The following is a 19,514-nucleotide window of genomic DNA, read 5'->3' as shown; positions in this document are numbered from 1 at the left end:
AATGGATTGATCAGTGACTTTATAGGAATAACGTTTAGTGGTTAGGTAAAAATAAATAAGAGCAGGAAGCAATGCGTTGGAAATTGTTCACTTTAAAACGAATAGTAAACCTGAAAAAATGCAGGTTACAGTAAAGGTTAGGTTAGGTTAGTAAAGGTTACAGTTCTATGACTGTGGATAATTAGTTATAATAGTTCATGTGTTGGAAATTAATGAGAAACTGAGGGTTTGAGATACAGATGCAGGTTTGAAAGAACCCCCTTTAAGTGAAAACTTAGACTTAACTAACTTTGCAAAGCCTGTTCTTTTGATACTCTAGTTTCTTGATTGAATTTAAGTTGGATGTTCAGAATTCAGTACTTAAGGAGACACTTAGTCAAGTCTTGAGTAATGAATTCACTCACCAGCTGGTCTCATGATTAAAAAATAAAGTTTTGTATTATAAGGAACTGTAAATGCAAACTCAGACTTCTCTTTTTACAGTCAAACATGGGTTGGATGCACCTTTGATTTACTTTAATGTTATAACACGAGGAGAACAAAAGAAAGCATATTATTTGTGTACTGTATTACTGTAGTACTTAATGAACCTGTCATACACTTGACTTGAATGAAACAAGTAAGACAAAATGTAAAAAAGACGATTTGTAACCAGTTTTAAGAATTAGGCCCATCTTCTCATCTGCTTGTTAATATTGTTCAATGGGCAAACGCTAATAACAACAGGACACTAAAAGCAGTTCAGGTGAGCTAATCAGTGAAATATCAATGTTCACACATTTAATACATCCTTTCACCATTGACTGAGGATTCCAATTTCTTTTAATAGTTTGAATATTCTTTTGCTTATGGATAGAGGGTCGAGACCAGTGTGCAAGGATGTAAAAAAAAAGAGTAATCTATTTACAATGGAATAGAAATAGATACAGTACACATCTGTACTTGATCCACAAATGAAAAAAAAAAGATTTATGTAGATTCCATTTTAATATATGCAATGGCAAACATTAGGGCAGGAATATCATAAAATCTGGTCATCTGTGCACATACTGTACACAATGCAAATGGTTTCATTGTCCTATTATGTCAGGGATAAAGCAACAAGTGTGAACATGGAATTCTTAGACCAAGTAGTAGTTTCTTGCAGATCTTCATTGGTCTGAGCCTAATCTAGTGCTTTAGTGGAGAGTAAACATGATTTAGATAAAATTATATTGTTTTAAAAGTCTAATGGAATGAAATACAGAGATGTTTACATGCAAACTAAATATCAGTGAATGAAATGAAGACATTCTTCTTTATCATAGCATGTCTTCTTTAAAGATCACTTGTAGATGTTCAATAAGATATTTAAGAACTTGGTTTTTAAAGTAGTGAGCCATAAATACAGGTAGCCATCATGATATAGATTCAAAAACAGTTTCTTCCCCCAAGCAGTCTGCATCATAAACTGCTCAATTAGCACCTGCACATATTAGCACCTGTACTTTAAGGTACTGTACTGCACTGTTTGCACTATGTCCTGTCTTGGCTGTATTATAATGTCTTTTGTCTAAATTTATTGTCCATGTCTGTTTGTCATTTGTATCTATTTGTTTTTTCTAATGTTACTGGGTACAGCTGAATGAGTAAGCATTCCAATACATTTGTTGTATATGGCAAATAAAGAAATCTTGAATCTTGAATCTTGAATCTTGAATCTTGAATCTTGAATCTTGAATCTTGAATCTAATCTGTTTTGACTGGCAGACACAAAAAATAAATGAAGAATTAAAATGTTCATTTCCGAAGCAGGAGCCTATAATCAAAAATCAGCCACCTTTTTCAACATACTGACAATACTATGTCAAAACTAGACCCCTACACACCAATATGGTGAGTTTAAATAATGACATGTCTCTATTTGCACTATAAAAGCAATATCTACAAAAGAACTTCTCTGACAGACATCTTCTGTTTGATAACACAACATGTGAATGTGACATTTAATGATGACCATACAGTGTGTTTTCAAAAACAACTTATTCTGTTTTCATTCCTCTTTATAATAGCATGTGGGGATATGACTGATATGGGATTTCTTTGATTTATGATGTCCTTCCGAAAATAGCACCTCAACATTATATGAGAACATTTTAGGGTCAATTTCTACTTTTAGAAAGAAGAAGGAGGTTAGCAAAAACATCATAACCTTAATTGGTATCTTACCAAAGCTTGTAAAGGTTTACTCCATGCTGAAAACGTCTCATTTCTTTCTCTTTTCTTTTCCTTTCAGCATGGACCCTTTACCTGTTCCTTTGCAGCCTACACATGCTGAGGGATCTACCTGCTATAACTTTTCCAAAACTTGTATTTCCTTTCTTTGGAGTATCTTTCAATTCTAAACTTGCTTCGCCCAAACCAGTATTTTATGCTAAAGCTAACAAAAAGGCAGTGGTAAATCATTTACTGTACTTCCAATAATGTACCTTACAATGAAACATTAGATTGAATCTGAGGAAAAGCTTTCCTGAATTATAATCCTGATCTCACGAGTAGGAATTACAAAATATAGACAAAAGTATTTTGCGTTCAATATCATTGTCAGATTACATGGTTATTGGCCTATCAGCCAATATATAAACTGAATTAAAATCATGATGTGTGTGAGAAAAGACCACCTCAGGGTTAAAGAACTGTGCATCCTCATAAATACATTCTTTAATTCTCAAGAAATAAGCACAGCAAAGCTCTGCTCTCAAGTATAATCCTTCAATTCTGCTATATTACGTCATTCTCATTGTATTAAGTTCGCACTCCGATCACATTAAACCTAAACTTAAACCTTAAACTTAACACTGTGCAGGCCACACCTTACACTATATCCATACTGTTGAAACAAAAATCAACAAAATAGTATGGGATCTGGGACCTGACGGTGCGATGCAATTAATTGTATGTAAGCGACTTTGTTTGAAAGAGAGTTACTTGATAACTGCCGTGATAACGGCCACCAGCATTGAATATGACCTTATCTAATATCTGTTTGCAAACGAAACGGTGTATTTAGTGTGCAAGTAGGGACTACGTTTGCCCTTGGTGTTTTTTGTTTAATACTTCCCCTTTTTTTTAATCTGCGTAGCTGTGCAGTCGCACACAGAAAGCGAAATAATGTGCGCAGCAGCGACAATTTTCAGGAACCTGCCTCTTTAAGAAGAAGCTCTCCTGTTGCACAGGAAGGCTGGCCGGTGTTTTTCCACTCATGCTGCTGTCTGATGGTCACCCATTTTAAGAGACAAAGGTCAAAAAGAAAAGCTTATAAATTAAATCTAGTCTTGTAATTCTCTTATTCAACACTCAGACACCGCACAATAGACAAGGGACAGCACACTTCAAAAGGAATAAAAGGAAGTAATATTACAGGTAACTGAACATCGCCTTTGTCTACGAACTGTCAAGGGAACAGATGGAGAAACGTTTTATTTCTACGACTATTGATTTTCTGCTGAAAATTAATTTTATAAAAGGTTATTTTTTCTTATCACAGATAATAGATTTATGGTTCCCTTGTTCTTTTTCTCTATAATGTTCTCATTTTGATCGTATTCTTCCTTATGCTTATTTCTATTTACTTTTATTGCTAAGTGTGTTCATTTTTAGAAGATGCTGGGCTTTTTTAGGTCTTAACTGAACATTTTATTTGCTCCAGCATAGTATTTCAACATAGAGAAGCGCAGACGGTAGCATCGGGGGTGCTGAACTCAGACATTTTTCTGTTTTAAAATGAAACTGTTAATGATGGATGTTAGGCTTTTGAGAATTGCTGTTTTATTACCATTTAAAACGGATGCTTTTGCATTTCCACGTGACTTATCAGGCGGGATTTTGTTATACCGCGAATAATCTTAAAACGATGTTTCATCTTTAAGAAAAGGGGAGTTTTGGATTTAGGAAACAAAAGATTCAGTCTTTTCAGTGTTAGCAAGCAGGTAGTACAGTACACCGGTATTGAGACTTTTGGGGTTTTTTTCTGCGCTGGAATGGATACCGTCTTGAAACATCTTTATAAAGGACCTAGTAAGATACGACGAAGTGATGTTTGGTGACAAGACATAAATAAAAGAAGCTTTAAGGATTGTTTTCAACAACCGTTGTTTCAGGTTGTTCTCCTTCTTTATTTGTTTGGAAGGGGGGTGTAGCAGGTGGGGAGTAACCGTACTGTAATGTACAGTAACAACGCCCGTTATTGTTCAGGTATATGTCGGAGGTAATTGGATTTATGATGCATTTCTCGATCGCCAATTCGTAACGTAACGCATTTGTCGGCGGTATCTATCCTCTCTTTCAGTTACAATATGCAGTGTTTCCGTGTCATTGTATTACTCCAGCCGATGGTGTCTCTTCGCTAGGGCTGGGCTCCCGTTGCCTTTACAAGGAAATATACTGTATTAGGCGAAGCCGTGTCGTTTCCAAGCGTGTAATTAACCCGCGTTGTGTTCTTCTGAGTGTAGATTAAAAAAAAAGAATGAGCGTGTTTGGATATCCTTTTTTAACCCAATGGTAATGGTAATTGTTCTTGTTTAGATGTGCTAAACAAGACTTTATGAATAAAGTGTCACAGTCTGAATTTTGCGATACTGTGGTTTCTTTATTTTGTCTCATTTTGCAGTTGCGTTAGCTATCGCACTTGAACGCAACGGGTATTTGGGAATCTGTAGTCTTTTCTGTTCACAATGTTGAGATTATCCGAGGTTATTGCTGGACGCAGTTCATTAGTTGTACTGACGTGCCTGCAGATTAAACTGATCTGTGACAGCGTCCCTGAGAGAGGAACGAAATAGGTGATAAGAATACGGCGAAGTAACTCATAAAATACAACAACGATTTATGAATGAATACGGTCTTGGGTTTGAATAAATGGAAGTACAGGATGCATTTGTCCGGCGTGTTGTCTTCTCTCATGGTGCCAGCGGAGTAAAATGCTTTGTGTCATCAACGGTCTTTTCTAACAGCGTCTGCAATTTGCTACTCGCTTCTGCTACCAGATGTACGGTAGTTCTTTATTGGATCTTTAAAAGTTGTTTACGGTAGCCTAGAATTGGATCTTTAAATGAGTGGTTTGTTATATCGTTACATTAACGTTTCTTTTGAGAAAATAAAAGCGGTTTAGAATGTACGCACACATTTAATATTACGACAATACGGAAGAATAACAAAAACGACAAGGTCATTAATCCACAGGCCTGGTCATTAGTTTTTAGAAATGTAGAATTTCTTGTGGACTCAAAATGGTTGTCGCAATGTACTGAGGCAGGAAACTAGGTGGTTGGTAAACTGAACGGTCTTTCATTGCAGCACACTAGAAAGCCTTAATTGTTTGCCTTTATAAAACAAATTGCCAATAATCTATAGTCCGCATCCTTGACAGGTGGTCACTTAACCTCATACTACTCTATTGCATTTGAGAGACCCAATACATAAGACCATTAATGTGAATTCTGTATTGCCTATCGTCTATGGTAACGATAGAAATGGCAGTAGTTACTGTAAACCCTTACTAATTGCTCAGAAAACCCAATAAGACTTCATGAGGACCAGAGGACGGTTTTTATTAAGAGCTGTGATCAGAGCCAGTGAAGTTTCTCCCTAAGTCAGCGTTAGCAGTCGTTTTTATTGTAACAAGTGGCACTACTAAAAGCCAATATGAATCTTTTTAAAACTTCCACACATGCTCCGGTTACTATGGATTGCAGTATTTTAACCATTTCCTGTACAGCTTTAATTAATGCCAGTATTGAACCGTCTTGTAAACATGTTGGAAGGTGGGTAAAAGTTACTGTGGGAAAGTAACGAGGGTGTAGGGTGTCAATGCTTTGACATTACAAATGTATATTCAAATTTCGAGATTTCTTGCAAATAATGTTCTGCTGTGGCTTTTGTCTCTGTTTCAGTTGCAAATGTTATTTAACAGCCAAATTTATGAATGATACTTCAATATTTTTTCAAAAAAAGTCATTGGATATTTATTAAGTCTTATATGTGTGTATCAGTGGATTAACAGTAGTCTGCAGAAGGCACACATGTTTATCATCAGGTTGTGACATGCAGTGTTTCTGTTTTCCTTAGATAAAGTGTTGTGACTTCTTGGGCTTTCCAAAAGAAGATTTTTTTAAATGTGGTAAATTTCCACTACCAGTTTTTGGCATGATAACAGACAAAACAACAAGTAAAGTCTTATTCGGACTCTAGCTTGTTTTTCTTGATTTCCATGTAAGGTTCAGTTAAAAGATAGCTTAGTGAATATTAAAATTCGCTTTATTTTTGCCGGCGGGGGTACATTTTAGAAGTGTAAAAGTATAAAGAACTATGTATAAACCACACTTTATTTTCAAAATAAAGAAGAGGACCGCTTGTAGTACCCAGTCAATGACACTGTGGGTCGTGGTGTACAGTAACTCGCATACTGTAGGCTAGCCAATCTGATCTGGCTTCTGAGAATCTGAGAGGCTTACATTTCTAAGTCTAGTGTTCTAAATCCATAAATCTTTTACATAATGTATAGAGTTTGCATGTACCCAGTGGAGGGAGACTGCACACTGCTGTGTTTGGCAGGGTTTCCACCTTTTTGATTACATCTCAATTAAATCTTTTCAAGACGCCAGTGAGAAATGCTAGGGCTAATGGGGATAACAGCAGTGTAGTTCAGAACCACTTGAGCAGGTCTGGAATTTGCAATACTGTATGTGTATTTTAACCACACAGGCTAGTATGTAGGATTCATATCTTCTTAGGTCCTACTTGGTGATGTATGAAATGCTTTTGTCTGATGCTCAATGGCAAGCTGTTATCTTAAAGTCCTTCTTGCATATACAGTATCCTAGCCCCAGCTCTTACCAGTTATGATTTATTTTGTACTGGGACATGACATATGGAGGTTGAGAAGCTCTGTTTTTTTTTAGTTAAATGAGGCTTTTTGTAAGATTTATCTCTGATGCACTTCAGGACCGTTACAAACCAGCTAGGTGCAAATGCTTAATTAAGTTGGTTTACACATACTTTTTCTATACACCCAGTAAATGCAGATAGCTGTATTTCTAAAAATCAGCTTAGAATTTGATTTTTCAACCATTGTATTTTACACTTCCCTTTTTTGAGCGGCAGAAGCCATTCTGTTGCTTTCCTTCCTCATAACTGTGACTGTGCATGATAAGCAGAATTGACAAGTTTCCTCTTTTTACTGTACAGCTTTAAAAATGACATCTGCTTTCTCCTTTAGTCATGTTTGTATGTATTTTCAGTACATTGTCTAGTTATCTTGTACATACCAGAAGCTTGGCTCAACATTTTCGGAGTTGCAAAAATATCACAATTTTAATTTCTTTTTTTTACAAAGTTTGGTCTCGACAGGATGGAGCAATGCTCAAAATGGGACAGACTGGTTATCATGGGGGAGTTGTGCAGGGAGACTGTAGGGACAGTTGAAGTATTTCCAAGTTTTCTTCCATTAATTTGACTTGGAGAAGTGTCGCAGGATCATTGGACTCCTTAGTTATGATGCTGGAACATAGACAGGCCCCCACCCCAAGTCTGGGAAGTGTCCAGTTTTCTTTGCAAAGAGTTGTGGTTTCATTAAAGTGACAGTGTTTAGTACATTCCCACTCCCCCTGCCCCCCTCCCCTCTCACCCCTTGCCACAAGAGGTTTTAAGTGTTTGCAGCCTGGACAGGGATTGTCAATATGACTTTAGGACCCTGGCGAGGTTGTTTTTTTGTTCTGTTTTTGGTCACATTGGTAGCTTGCTCCCCCATTGCTTATACAGTGACATTGGAAGGGCTGAAGAAAAGCAACACTGGAGCAGACTCATAAAGCAGCTCTGTGCTCTGCTCTTCCTCATGAGAGGGGAGCAGAAAGTGACAGGTACAGTAATTGTGAAAGTGAAGAGACTTTTTCAGACATGGGGGACAGATGCATTTCAGATTAGAGATTCACTTTTGGATAATACTGTATGCGGTGTACATTTTTTTTGTTTGATTATGTTCATGTAAGTACTTTTAATTTCCTTTCTTAACACAGGAAATCAGAATTGCCATTTGTATAACCAGGGCAGAAGGATGGATTTACATGGAAAGCCTAGTTCATTGTCACTGTGAAGACAACAGCTTTTCATTGCATGAGAAAGTGGGATAGAAACCAGTAGGTCTCCCACTGCATAATATTTTGACTCACTGTATGTTGCAAGAGGAACTGGCATATTTTGAATAAATTTGCATGGTCTGATGTGTGAAGGTAAATGCTTGAACTTACAACTGCAGTCCTGCTGTCGTTCACACATCTTTATTATAGGGTGTTTCTTTCAAAGCTTGACTGTTTCTTGTGTAGCTTCCCTTTGAGTGGAATCTGGAAGGTGAGGGGTAGCAAGGTGGGGGGTGTGAGAGTTGGGGAAATGTCCACTTTTGCTGTTTGTTTTGATATAGTTGTGTTTTTGTCAAATTTAAATTAATAAAAACCCAATTCATAAAACTGCTTTGTAAAAACCCATCCATCTTCAGTGCTTCACTGGTAGAATCTATGAAGAGCCTGGAGCTCACAAACCCTGAAATGGATCAATTATGATCTGTTTTTTCATATGATCATAGTAGAGTATTATCAACCAAATGCTCCTTTTTAAACCGGAAATTTTTTTCTGCACATTACGCTAGTATGGTAGACAGCACTTTATAGGCAATCTGATGTCGTTTTCCAGTATTCATGCACTAGCGAATTAATAGTACCTACATGGTCAGGTGTAAAATGATCAGGTTTGGTAGTGAGTTCTTCACATGTGATCTTAATATAATCTTTGGGTAAATACTGAAGCAATTGTGAAGCTGTTGTTTACTGGAATCTAAAAAAAATGCATTTCCATGTTGATTCCAAAGTCTAAGTAAACCAACCTGAGTCGTTTCAAAAACTCACACTTTTTTTGTGCATCTCATTACCTTACCGAAGAAGCTAATTCAGGGACACCTTTTTGGATTCAGCTGAAAATGCTGTGAAGAATAAGCCAGTGATTATTAAATCTTCTACAGTTTATGGTGTTCAACCTTTAGGAATAAAGAAAAGTCTAATTTCATGACTTGATACTGACCAATTCCTGATAGAATCATCATGTGTAAAGTGTAGATGTGTGACTGATGATACAGAGAGATGACAAAAAAGTAATTGGGAATGGTAACTGACCTTTGTTCACTATGACTTCATTATAATTTAATCACATAGGCAGTATGTTTGACACATCTTTATAGCTTGTCCTGAACTGCCTGAGGAAGTCAATTATTAACGATCACACGGTGACCTGCTTCTTTTTCCTTGTTTTCCTGTTAATTCGTAATTCTCAACTGTCTAAAATGAATTTCCTTATAGCTGTTTTTAGAAAGACTTCTACTTTTAAATTCAACATTTCTATGCATAGTAAGCAACCTGTTTTTTCAGATTTCTATTATTGGAGCTGTCATGCGCATTTAATGATGGTAAAAAATATGCAGGTAAATTTACTTATTCTGTAACTCATTATCCTAGGACTGTTTTGAACAGTTCCAAGCTTAATTTTTGAATGGTGAGTTTTGAAACGTTTTCCACTGCAGGTTCACAAATGTCATATTTTTGCTTTAGAAGACTTTGATTATTAGTCTGGTGGAAGGATGATTGAAATTTACTTTTTAAATAACATACTCGAAAGCCGCAGGTTCAGATTAAAAAAGAAACGGAAAACCAAATGTTTCAAGAGTGGCTGAAGCTCTTTTAGACATGTTGGGTTTTTTATTGATGATCACAAAATTAACAACTGGGGATGTTTTTTCAAAATATGAAAACCATGTTATAGCTTTTGTCTCTGCTGTGCGTTACATAAGTGAAGGTTAGAATACAGCAGGCAGTGTGAAGTGGTATATGTAGAAGCACTTAAATGTATGAGCCTTCAGGTAAAATATGTGCACTTGAAACATATTACATTATTTAACTACCCAGTGAACATCTAACTAACAAGTGAACTGCTCCTGAAGTGGTTTCCTATAGGCACTGTTCACATTTCAGATGTGACTTAATAGGAAAATGCTTTTTTTAATTAAAAGATCTTGCACTAATGCCACTGAGTGAGAACAGTGATTAAAAACAAAAGAAAACTTGACTTGTGCTTCCACTTTAAAGTTTCCTTTTTTACCCAAGTCTGAGAGTTTAAAATGGTGTACCACAAATTTTTTTGGGGAAAAAGCCTAGGGTCAGAAACTGTGCTTAAGGGCTATTTGAAAAGAAATTTTCCATTTTTGGTTAGCACAGGAGTTTTGGGGAAAACTGCCTACGTGTTATCAAATGTGTTAAGCAACAGAATTCTCGTTTGAGAGCTTTTTTAAGGCTCATTAGAATACATGTTAGACTTCATTTCAAATGTGAGCCTCATGTAAATGATTTATACCAGTTTGGCTCCTTTGACATTATTCTCCAGTTTCATCTTCAAGCAGCAAAGTATTCGATTTGGCATATGTTATTTTATCAGTTCTTTTGGCACGGGCAAAAGAATTACAAAATTCCAACCATAGTGTTGGCTGTATACGTCATATTTGAATTTGGAAAGATTATTTTTGTTTTATTGAAGGCAACTGAATCTCCGTTTTCTGTGTTAAATTTACTTTAATCTGTATTTCGCTTACCATGAATAAGAGCACTAAGTTAGCAGACAACTAATTTGTAAGTATGCATTATCAAGTACAGTCATATAATTTAATCAGCTATACAAAGGTACTGTATATGTAAAGGAAAATGTGAAACAAGAAAAAGCGGAGTTTAAGGTGGGTTGAGGGTTGAGGGTAGCGTAAGGGAATATTGAAAACTTTGTACAACACTTTTTTACCTTATTACAAGAATGTGTCCAATGAAGTGCACACTATCCGTTCACACTTGGGAGGTGTGGATTGCCCACAACTGTCTTGACCCTACCTATTTAGTCTAGGTCTCAGAATCTGAGTGAACATGCTCAAGTGATACACACAGAGTTAATAATTCAGTGGCTTCTGCTTTGTTGGTAAATGGAAATTTACAGTCTTCCCCCAGTGTCACGTGAGAACCCAGGGCTGTAAGCTGTGCCCAATCTCCAGATTGTATTTAATTGTATTTAGTCAAGGGGCGGTTCTTACTGTCAGCTTCATTTCGAATGGGCTGAGATGATATTAAGGTATTTAAAAGAGGCATGGTGACAAGTGGAGAATCACACAGACCTGCCACTTGCTGCTATGAAGGAAATGTAAGTGAAAAGTTAAGTATTATTAATGAAACAATGTACAATAATCATGTTTTGTTAAGTCTTTAAAATAATTGGACTAATCAGAAGTTAGATGTATTGAATGACAACTTTGAAACTTAAAAAACATTGTTTTTTCTTGGTGACATTTCGGAATTTGCATTTGAAAAATATACTTTATTCAATCCTATCTCAGATTCCAGTTGTTCTCTGTGAACATTTTACATCAGTGTCTAGTTCAGTGAATGTGTAAAGCAGAATGTCATGTTGTTTCTCACCTTTTGCTAGTGGGATGAATAATCGTAAGAAAAAATAATTGGACAGCAACTGTTCCACATTCTTGGTAATATTTCATATTTTTGCTCTCTATATTCTGGGAACAGATTTTTCTTCAAGTAGTAGTTTGTATACTACTACTACTATAAGGGATCTGGGATTTAACTGAAAGATTATGGGTTCAGTGCTCTATATTATTATTATTATTATTATTATTATTCTCAAACATATTGTGTGTCTGTTTGTGGAAACTAGAATGTAAAGTAAACTAAAAGCAGTCATGTTGAAAAGGGCGAAAACATTTGTAGACCTTGAACTTTGTCATGTACAGCTACTGAAGCTCTGTTAAGGTGGTGTGAAAGGGAGTCATAAGGGTGAGGAAGGTCACAGATTAGCAGGTACAGTAGATTACCTGAATAGTCTGACAGTGTACTACTTTTAAAGAATTTGTATGAAACACCAGATAACATAAACAGATTTTACCAAGCTTTATTGTACAAAGCCAATTTCAAAAGCTGAATTGTACCTTATGTAAAGGTGTCTTTATGTGCAGCGACAGACAATTTGGAATACTTGAGATATTTACAGATTAAAAGAAACAAAGTACATTTTTTTAGTGAGTTTTGCCATGTTTTTGCAGGAAATGTTTCTGCAAACTGGCAGAGAAGTTTTGTGAGAATCCTTCCCTACTTGTTTAAATGTTGATGAGAAGTATCGTACGGAATAAGAGGTGTCACGGAAGACATTGGCCTTTCTTCTGTTTTGAATCTGTTTCAGTAGAAGAAAAAAGTTGAAGGAATAGACGTGTAGAATAGACATGTAGGTGTCATTGCCTCAATAATAATTTGAAACTATGCACCATAACTCTTTAGCACCACAGGGTTTTGATTTAGACAGTGTGCTTCATTGCAATATTAAGAATGGTTTACACTGCCGACACAAAAGTTACAATGTTAAAATGTATTGTAGGAGTTGACTTAAATTGATCAACTTTGACTGGTAACAAACTACCCTTTCCTTAGAGAGCTTTTTCCACTTGGATGCAATGCATCAGAATATAGCCAAACCTATTGTGCATCAAAGACAGGAACAGAACCAACAAATGCTGAGAAATATTTGAAAGCATCAGAGGTTCTGTGGACCAAGAGAATTAAAACATAGCAGTGCAAAGTGAATGCAGATGACCAAAATACCATCATGTCTTCATAAAGGGGGTAAATTCAGAAGTTGTCAGTCCTAGTGAGAGCTATATCTGGAGGTGATAAATACTAGTTTCCTTTTCTAAATTCCTAAAATAAGAGTTTTGTATTTCTACTGTGTAAGAGAAGGTCTCTCTTTTTCCCTTAAGCAAGTAAGAGGTAATCAAAGCAAAGTCTCAGCATTTATTTATATCCACAGAGAAATTAATTTCTTGACCCCATAGAAAAAATGAATAACAATCTGTTTGTTTGTGTTTTCTTCTCTGTATTATAATTAAAGTAAAGGAATCAGCAGGCGATGCCCTACAGCATCTTCTGATTTATATCTTTGCTGCTAATCTTGTGTGCTCTTGCACTGAAATAAAAAAAAATGTACTTATTGTATAGACACGGATACATCAGTATAAAAATAGAATCCTTTCTATTTAAATGTGGGAGTAACCATACAGTTCTGAAATGGGTTCTATTGTAAGGTGTGATGGAAAGGGAAAATCAAAATTGTTTGTACCTCCGCTTTTGTAATGTGGAGTCCGAGGGAAAAAGTAAAAAAAAAAATAAGCGACTGATGCTGGTAATGTGTGCAGAGTTTCTACAGAAGGCTCTTGTTTGGAGTGATGTAGTAGACCTTTTTTATCTGAAATGTAAAAACCTTCTTCAAATATTGAAGAATAAACAGTGGAAATGAAAGATAAAAAAATGGAAATGTCAGTTGATAGGACACTTGAGTTTTGGACTGAACTAAACTTTTCTATTCTTTAAAATGTCTAATTTCCTCGAGGTCAAAGGGATCCTTTGAAAATCAAGTGAACTTGCAACCTGCAGTGTTTAGAATGACTCACTGTGTTTGAATTAGAGGGTAATGAAGGATAAAGAGTGTAGAGCACTGACCTGTTAGTCTATTTTCTATACAGCAGGCCACACCTCTTTCTCATATTCAGGTTAAAAAGCTGCTTGAACTTTCATGGAAAATGAAGCTTGCATCATAAAACAATAGTTTGTTTTTTTTTTCAATTCACTTGGCTCTCATCTGACAGTTATAAATAGGTATTTCTCCAGTATATTTTGAGTAAACATTCTTGAGTATTATTATTTTCTTAAATAGTAAATGTGGGCTGAAGCCATTAAGCCATGCGGGTATTTCTGTTTTTACTTTCACTGTTTTAATTCCTCTGGGCTTTTTTTTTTAAAGCTGTGGTGGTCTCCATTGTTTATAATCTGTTGTACGTCCAAACAAAACAAAGTAAAAACACAGGAGACCGTTGAGAAGCAAGTGCAGAATCTAATCACATTTTCTGGAAACAGTTTTAAAAACCTAATGACTCAGAAGGAATTTGATAAGATAACAAAATTGGAATTTAAACTATTAATATTATTCTTTCATTGAGACCTAATATTTTGTTTTTAGAAAAACAGAAGTACAGGCAATTATTTTCAGACAATCTGTAATGAGAAAAAAAACAAACTACTGCATCACTGTTTTACAGTCACACAGTATTTTTTTGTCTTCATTTACAGTTGTGCCAATTAAGCGTTAGTACCAATTAAGTGGTCAGCTTTTATTGTGTTATTCACACGTATATGATTTTTGCTAATATATGTAACTCTGGAAGGGGATGCAAAGGTTTATAATTTGGTTGAATGATAGTCCCTGTTGTGAGTTCTTTGTAATTAACAGATGACGGACAGCCCATGCCTTCAACACAAAATCAGTTTCTCAGTTTAAGGTTTTGGCTGTGTCTCACTTTGAACTAGTGCCAAAGGACAGGGAACGTGATCCAAAGGTATTTCTGGCACTCTACTTGGAGAATTTTGTTTTTAAAACAAAATGGCCAGAAGAAGCAAATTGAACAATGGTTATTCTGGACACATTGCCATTTGTTTCAGCAACATGAACTGAAAACCAGGCTGCCTATTAGAAGCCAAAGAATTTCTTGTCCTAGTTAATCTGTCCACTGGATCATGTAAAAGGAGTGCTGCAATTTTCTGGCACTGTGCTTGTAATGTGATACCCAGGACCCTAATAACAGTGCTTTTTTTTTCTTGGAATAGTATCTTGATAGTGTAAACATAACTTAAGGCTACACTGTCGTTCTGAAATATAATTCATTGGTGTGTTTGGCATATTGTGTAATACTTGTAGGAATTAGGAAAGAACATTCTGTAGCTGTTTTCTCACATTGACACAGGCAGTTTTTCCTGATTGGAAACCATGTGAGGCAGCCTCAGTGGTTTCCAGTTTTCTGTTTTTGTGTGGATCATTTTTTTTCCCCCTTTTCCCTCCAGAAAACCAAAAAACTTAAGTGCGTAGCCAACTGTCAGTTAGCATGTGGTCTGAAGCACATGGCAAACAGTCAGAGAGAACACATTCTGCAGAAACCAATTTCTGTTCCTGTTCTGGCATTTCTTCCCTCCTGAATAACACAGAGCCTTTGCTTCAGATTCACATTACAAAAAACAGCTGAACTGTGCACCAGCTCTGTGAATTAAGATGAGGGCTAGGCATATTACATACTGCAGAATTGAACATGGTTCTTGGAAGCATTATTTTAGGTATTTTAAAAGTGTAATATCGATATATGAACGCTGAGCTTTTTAATGCCTTTTGGGCATGGAGGGTCACGGAGAATCCATCTCCGTTTCTTCTTATGACAGTTTTCTGAAAAGTATAACTAAAATAATATTTTCTACTCTTATCAACAGCAAACTCAGGTTTATGATTGAGATGTATAGTCTTTAAACCTCAAATTTTAAAAGAAATGCTTTAAAAAGCAGGCAAATGACGGAAACTTTCCAAATTTGGTCATGGGTTCATCCGCTTTTATGTAGACATTGCAGCGCCTGGACAGTTATACCAGGCAGCCACGGTGACATCCATTTTGAGTTGGGTTTTTCCTCTCGCTCTATAAAGTAGTGCAAACAGCTCTTCATTTTAGATGGATTAAAACTCACTGCTGGGGCTGACTCAGCTTTACACTATAGACATGTTGGGGAGGTTGGGGGGGTGGTCACTGCTAATTTTAGCAGGATAAATGAGTGTGTATTTGCATGGGGAACAGTGTGTTGTGTTGGGGAGCAGGGAGGTGGAGACTGTTTTCCATATATACAGTTCTTTAGGCAAATTGCCCAGCAGTAGGGAGTGGGCTTTGCTACTTTTCCTAAATCACAGTACCCCCTCCTGCAGTCTTTGCGTTTGGAGGTGCAGAGCTGGACGGTCACTTTTGCTCCTGACGCTTGGTCCACCGGCACAGTGTCTGTGCCAATCCAGGGCTTCATGCCGTTCCTCGAGGGACTCACGACTCTTTCTCTCGTCTTTCCTTCTCTGGAACAGCATGGCACAGAAAGAGAAGCTCCAGTGCTTGAAGGATTTCCACAAGGACACTCTCAAGCCCTCGCCAGGCAAGAGCCCAGGAACCCGTCCGGAAGACGAGGCAGAGGGCAAACCACCCCAGCGCGAGAAGTGGGCGAGCAAGCTCGACTTTGTCCTGTCCGTAGCGGGCGGCTTTGTCGGTTTAGGGAACGTCTGGCGGTTTCCCTACCTCTGCTATAAAAATGGCGGAGGTGAGCATCTCCGAATGAGTGTTGAATGAATGTTTTGTTCGTTTCAAATGTGATTGGAAAATGATACTTGTAACAGATAGGCATTGGTTAATGAGATTTCTGAAAATGATTTTGGACCTGAATGCGAATTATAGTAGTAGGCTCATGGAAGCACATTTTTGTAAATGAAAAATAGGTATGTCAAGTACACGAAAAAATAGGCAGTTATGTTTTTATAAACATGATTTGTTTTTTGTGTGTTTTTTCCACTCCCAGATCATTTTACTGACCTGCCGTTATTTATTCCTCCAGGTGCATTTCTCATCCCGTATTTCATTTTCCTGTTTGGTGGAGGCTTGCCCGTGTTTTTCCTGGAGGTGGCTCTGGGTCAGTTCACTTCTGAAGGCGGAATCACCTGCTGGGAAAAGCTCTGCCCAATCTTTACTGGTGAGTGTGCTTGAACTCCACTTCGGAGAGGAATCCAGTGTACTGCAAACAGTGCAATACAGTACAAATAGTGCAAACTGCAGTGCAGTTAAAAGAAGTACAGGTACACATCATTCAGATGAAGGACAACATTTTTCTGTATATTAGACCACCTTGTATATATTTTTAAAGTGATTAATCGTTGTGATAAGATACCCGGTAAGTCGTGATCAAATTTAAAGAAAATCAAGCGTATCATACAAAAGTTATGTTCAAAGTTAAAAGGTCTCAGCTTATAAAATGAAATGCCCTATTTAAAGCAGAAGGCAATAGAAATCAATGATCTCTTATTTGGTTCTATATTATGTTTGGATGTGTGTACATTTCTTGTCCTTGGTGAAGATTAAAAAGGTGATACTCCAATAGCTGGTTGTGAATGTTATCTTCTGGATATATAAACCTGAAATGATGATCACTGATCATGCTCCCCAATTGTGCAAGTAATGCAACCATCAAAAACACTTCCTTTATATACATACTTTGCAAATTGTCATTGCAGTGTACCTGCATGCTTTGCTTAATTTGTTAAGCACACCATCCATTGAGTGCTGCACCGTTTTCTAGTACAGTATCTGGGAAAGCTTTCATGTGTTAGGCACACTAAAGAACCATCTTCTGACACTTTGATCATTTGCACATAAAGGAGCGATGAGTGGAACACAAATTTAAAACCTGTAAAGAGCTTTTTATCAAAATTGTCAACTTGATCGATTACATGCAATATCAATATGAATAGCATTTTTTTTCCCCAAAGTACTTACACTTACACCTGTAATGTTTTTCCATATAGGCGAAAAGTAGGAATACTGACTTGCTTTGTTCCTCTGCTGAGCCTTATTTAAACCTATTAAACACAGTTCAACTTTTATTGTGGCCCTGGTTGCTAGGATCCCAGAAGATACAACATGTTCCCTTCAGCCTGCCTTTTCTTCCACAGCCAACTGAACTGTACTTGCTTAATTAGGCTGCCCTTTCATGTATGAAAGAAATCACTCTGGATTGTTTAACCCTCTGGACCAGCACATCTAATCTCTTCCCTGTCTTCCACCTGGTACAGCACACTACCTTTGATTCAGATGCTGTAAGCAGTGTAGTACATCAAGAGCAGCATTTAATATGAATGCATTTTCAACTCTTGAAATTCAATTTCCTCACTGAGCTCAGCGCCTGTAATTGTGCGCTTGGATTCCATGTAAAAATACAGGGCCGAAGACTTACGCATGTACAGTGTGTGCTGCGTTCTGGGTTGTCATGGCAGCAGAGTGGAGAAACAACATCAGGGAGATGCCTAGCAATGAGTGCAGACCTAGGAGCTATTCAAAGAGGAGACATCTTATGAACAGAAAATGTCAGAAAATGGCAGCATTGCAGCATTTATTTAGGTCACAGTTCTTTTTCAGAACAAGCAGTTCCTATTGATAGGAAAGTTGAGAAAAGCAATGCCTTTTTGTGCAGAATAATACTTAATGATGCTATAGCCACTGCACAGTGGGCCCATATTAGATCAAGACAGGATGGAAATACAAAAACTTGTGGTTGCAAGGTACTTTTTTCAGATGGTTTGATTTATAAGTGATGGCTGTAGGATACTTATATTCTTGACTTTTCTGTGTCCTGTTTAAGAATAACATACCTTCCACTCATTAGGTGGATTGATAATACAGTATATTCCGGGACTGTTACATATTTTCCATCCAGGGGATATTCACTTAATATACTTAAAGTGCAATCTTGGTTGAAACCAGAGTGGATTGATTTGACTGTTTAGCACCAGTACGGTTCTTTGCATGCAGTTAAGGGAGTGTGCTGAACATTTCAAACCAGGCCTAATATTCATTGCAGTATCATATTTATGTGATCAGTGACAGAAAGGTGAAACTCCAATATTTTAACAGTAATCTCCTGCCAGACCAGTGAGAAAAATGGCTATAGAGTTAGACCAGCTGTTAATTAACTTGTCAGCTAATCACGTGGTGCTGAAACGGCTATCAGTCAGCCTCACAGGCACTCTGCAGAAAGAGAAACATTCACAGGTGGCCAAGGTCTTGACGTCATTACTGGATTTCATTGGCACTCCAGCCAATGCTGATGAACCTCTGGCAGGACTAGTTTTACTGTACATTATCAAGTAACAGCTACAGCAACTCTGCTTCTTCTCCTCAGTATGTGGGAATAAATAGGGCTTTAGCTCAGTCTCATGGCACGAAAGCCATTCTATCAGCAATTAAAAATAGTCTGATGCCATTTTTAATCTTGGTGTCCTTTTAATGGTGCTTTGTTAGCTTTTAGTTTTAAATGTATTTTGTTAAAATTGTCATCTTAGTAGGCTTGATTGTATTAAACCAAATGTTTAATGGAGTGTTTCTGAACTTCATCTTTTGTGGAAGTGGGGGCTTCAAGATTTTTTATCCTTTTGATGTTTTCCTGTAGGTGCTTTATATAACAGTGACGAGGATACATATCTAGTTCCAGTTGGATGGAATATGATTACAGAGAAAATAGGCCATGAGTCAAAGCAGGTCAGAAGGAACAGCACCTTAGATATTAAATGTATTAAATTTGAATTGAACTGCATATATGTAATATTTTAATTGTAAACTATACTTAATCACATGGGTGTGTAGCATGCCCTCTGTTTTTTTGGGTGGGTGCTCAGCAATTTCCTGCCAAAGTTTTTTCAGCATTTGGACTCCGGAGCACCTACCTGCTTGAGGTGGCACCTGTGTCAAGAGATTTCAAAATCCAGCATTTTGTAATGGTATAATT

General features: G+C 36.9%; 1 protein-coding gene across 3 annotated transcripts in view; it reads left to right on the top strand.

Annotated features, from left to right (window-relative positions):
• Positions 1-3,215: 3,215 nt before the first annotated feature.
• The window catches only part of slc6a6b (solute carrier family 6 member 6b), a 34,254-nt gene continuing 17,955 nt past the window's right edge, over positions 3,216-19,514 (top strand). Inside the window, exons 1-3 of one of the 3 annotated variants that reach the window (XM_088636706.1) lie at positions 3,216-3,402; positions 16,054-16,283; positions 16,575-16,709. In XM_088636706.1, coding sequence (XP_088492832.1) covers positions 16,055-16,283; positions 16,575-16,709 — 364 coding nt within the window. In that variant the 5' untranslated portion in view covers positions 3,216-3,402; position 16,054. Of the gene's footprint in view, positions 3,403-7,871; positions 7,896-11,128; positions 11,254-16,053; positions 16,284-16,574; positions 16,710-19,514 lie in introns of those variants that run through there. The other 2 variants (XM_088636707.1, XM_088636705.1) reach the window with 2 other exon arrangements.

This window comes from Lepisosteus platostomus, chromosome 6 (genome assembly GCF_059453375.1).
Source record: "Lepisosteus platostomus isolate fLepPlt1 chromosome 6, fLepPlt1.hap1, whole genome shotgun sequence".
Classification (NCBI taxonomy): Eukaryota; Metazoa; Chordata; class Actinopteri; order Semionotiformes; family Lepisosteidae; genus Lepisosteus; species Lepisosteus platostomus.
The sequence above is the reverse complement of the archived record's forward strand: the minus strand, read 5'-3'. Positions and strand labels throughout refer to the sequence as shown.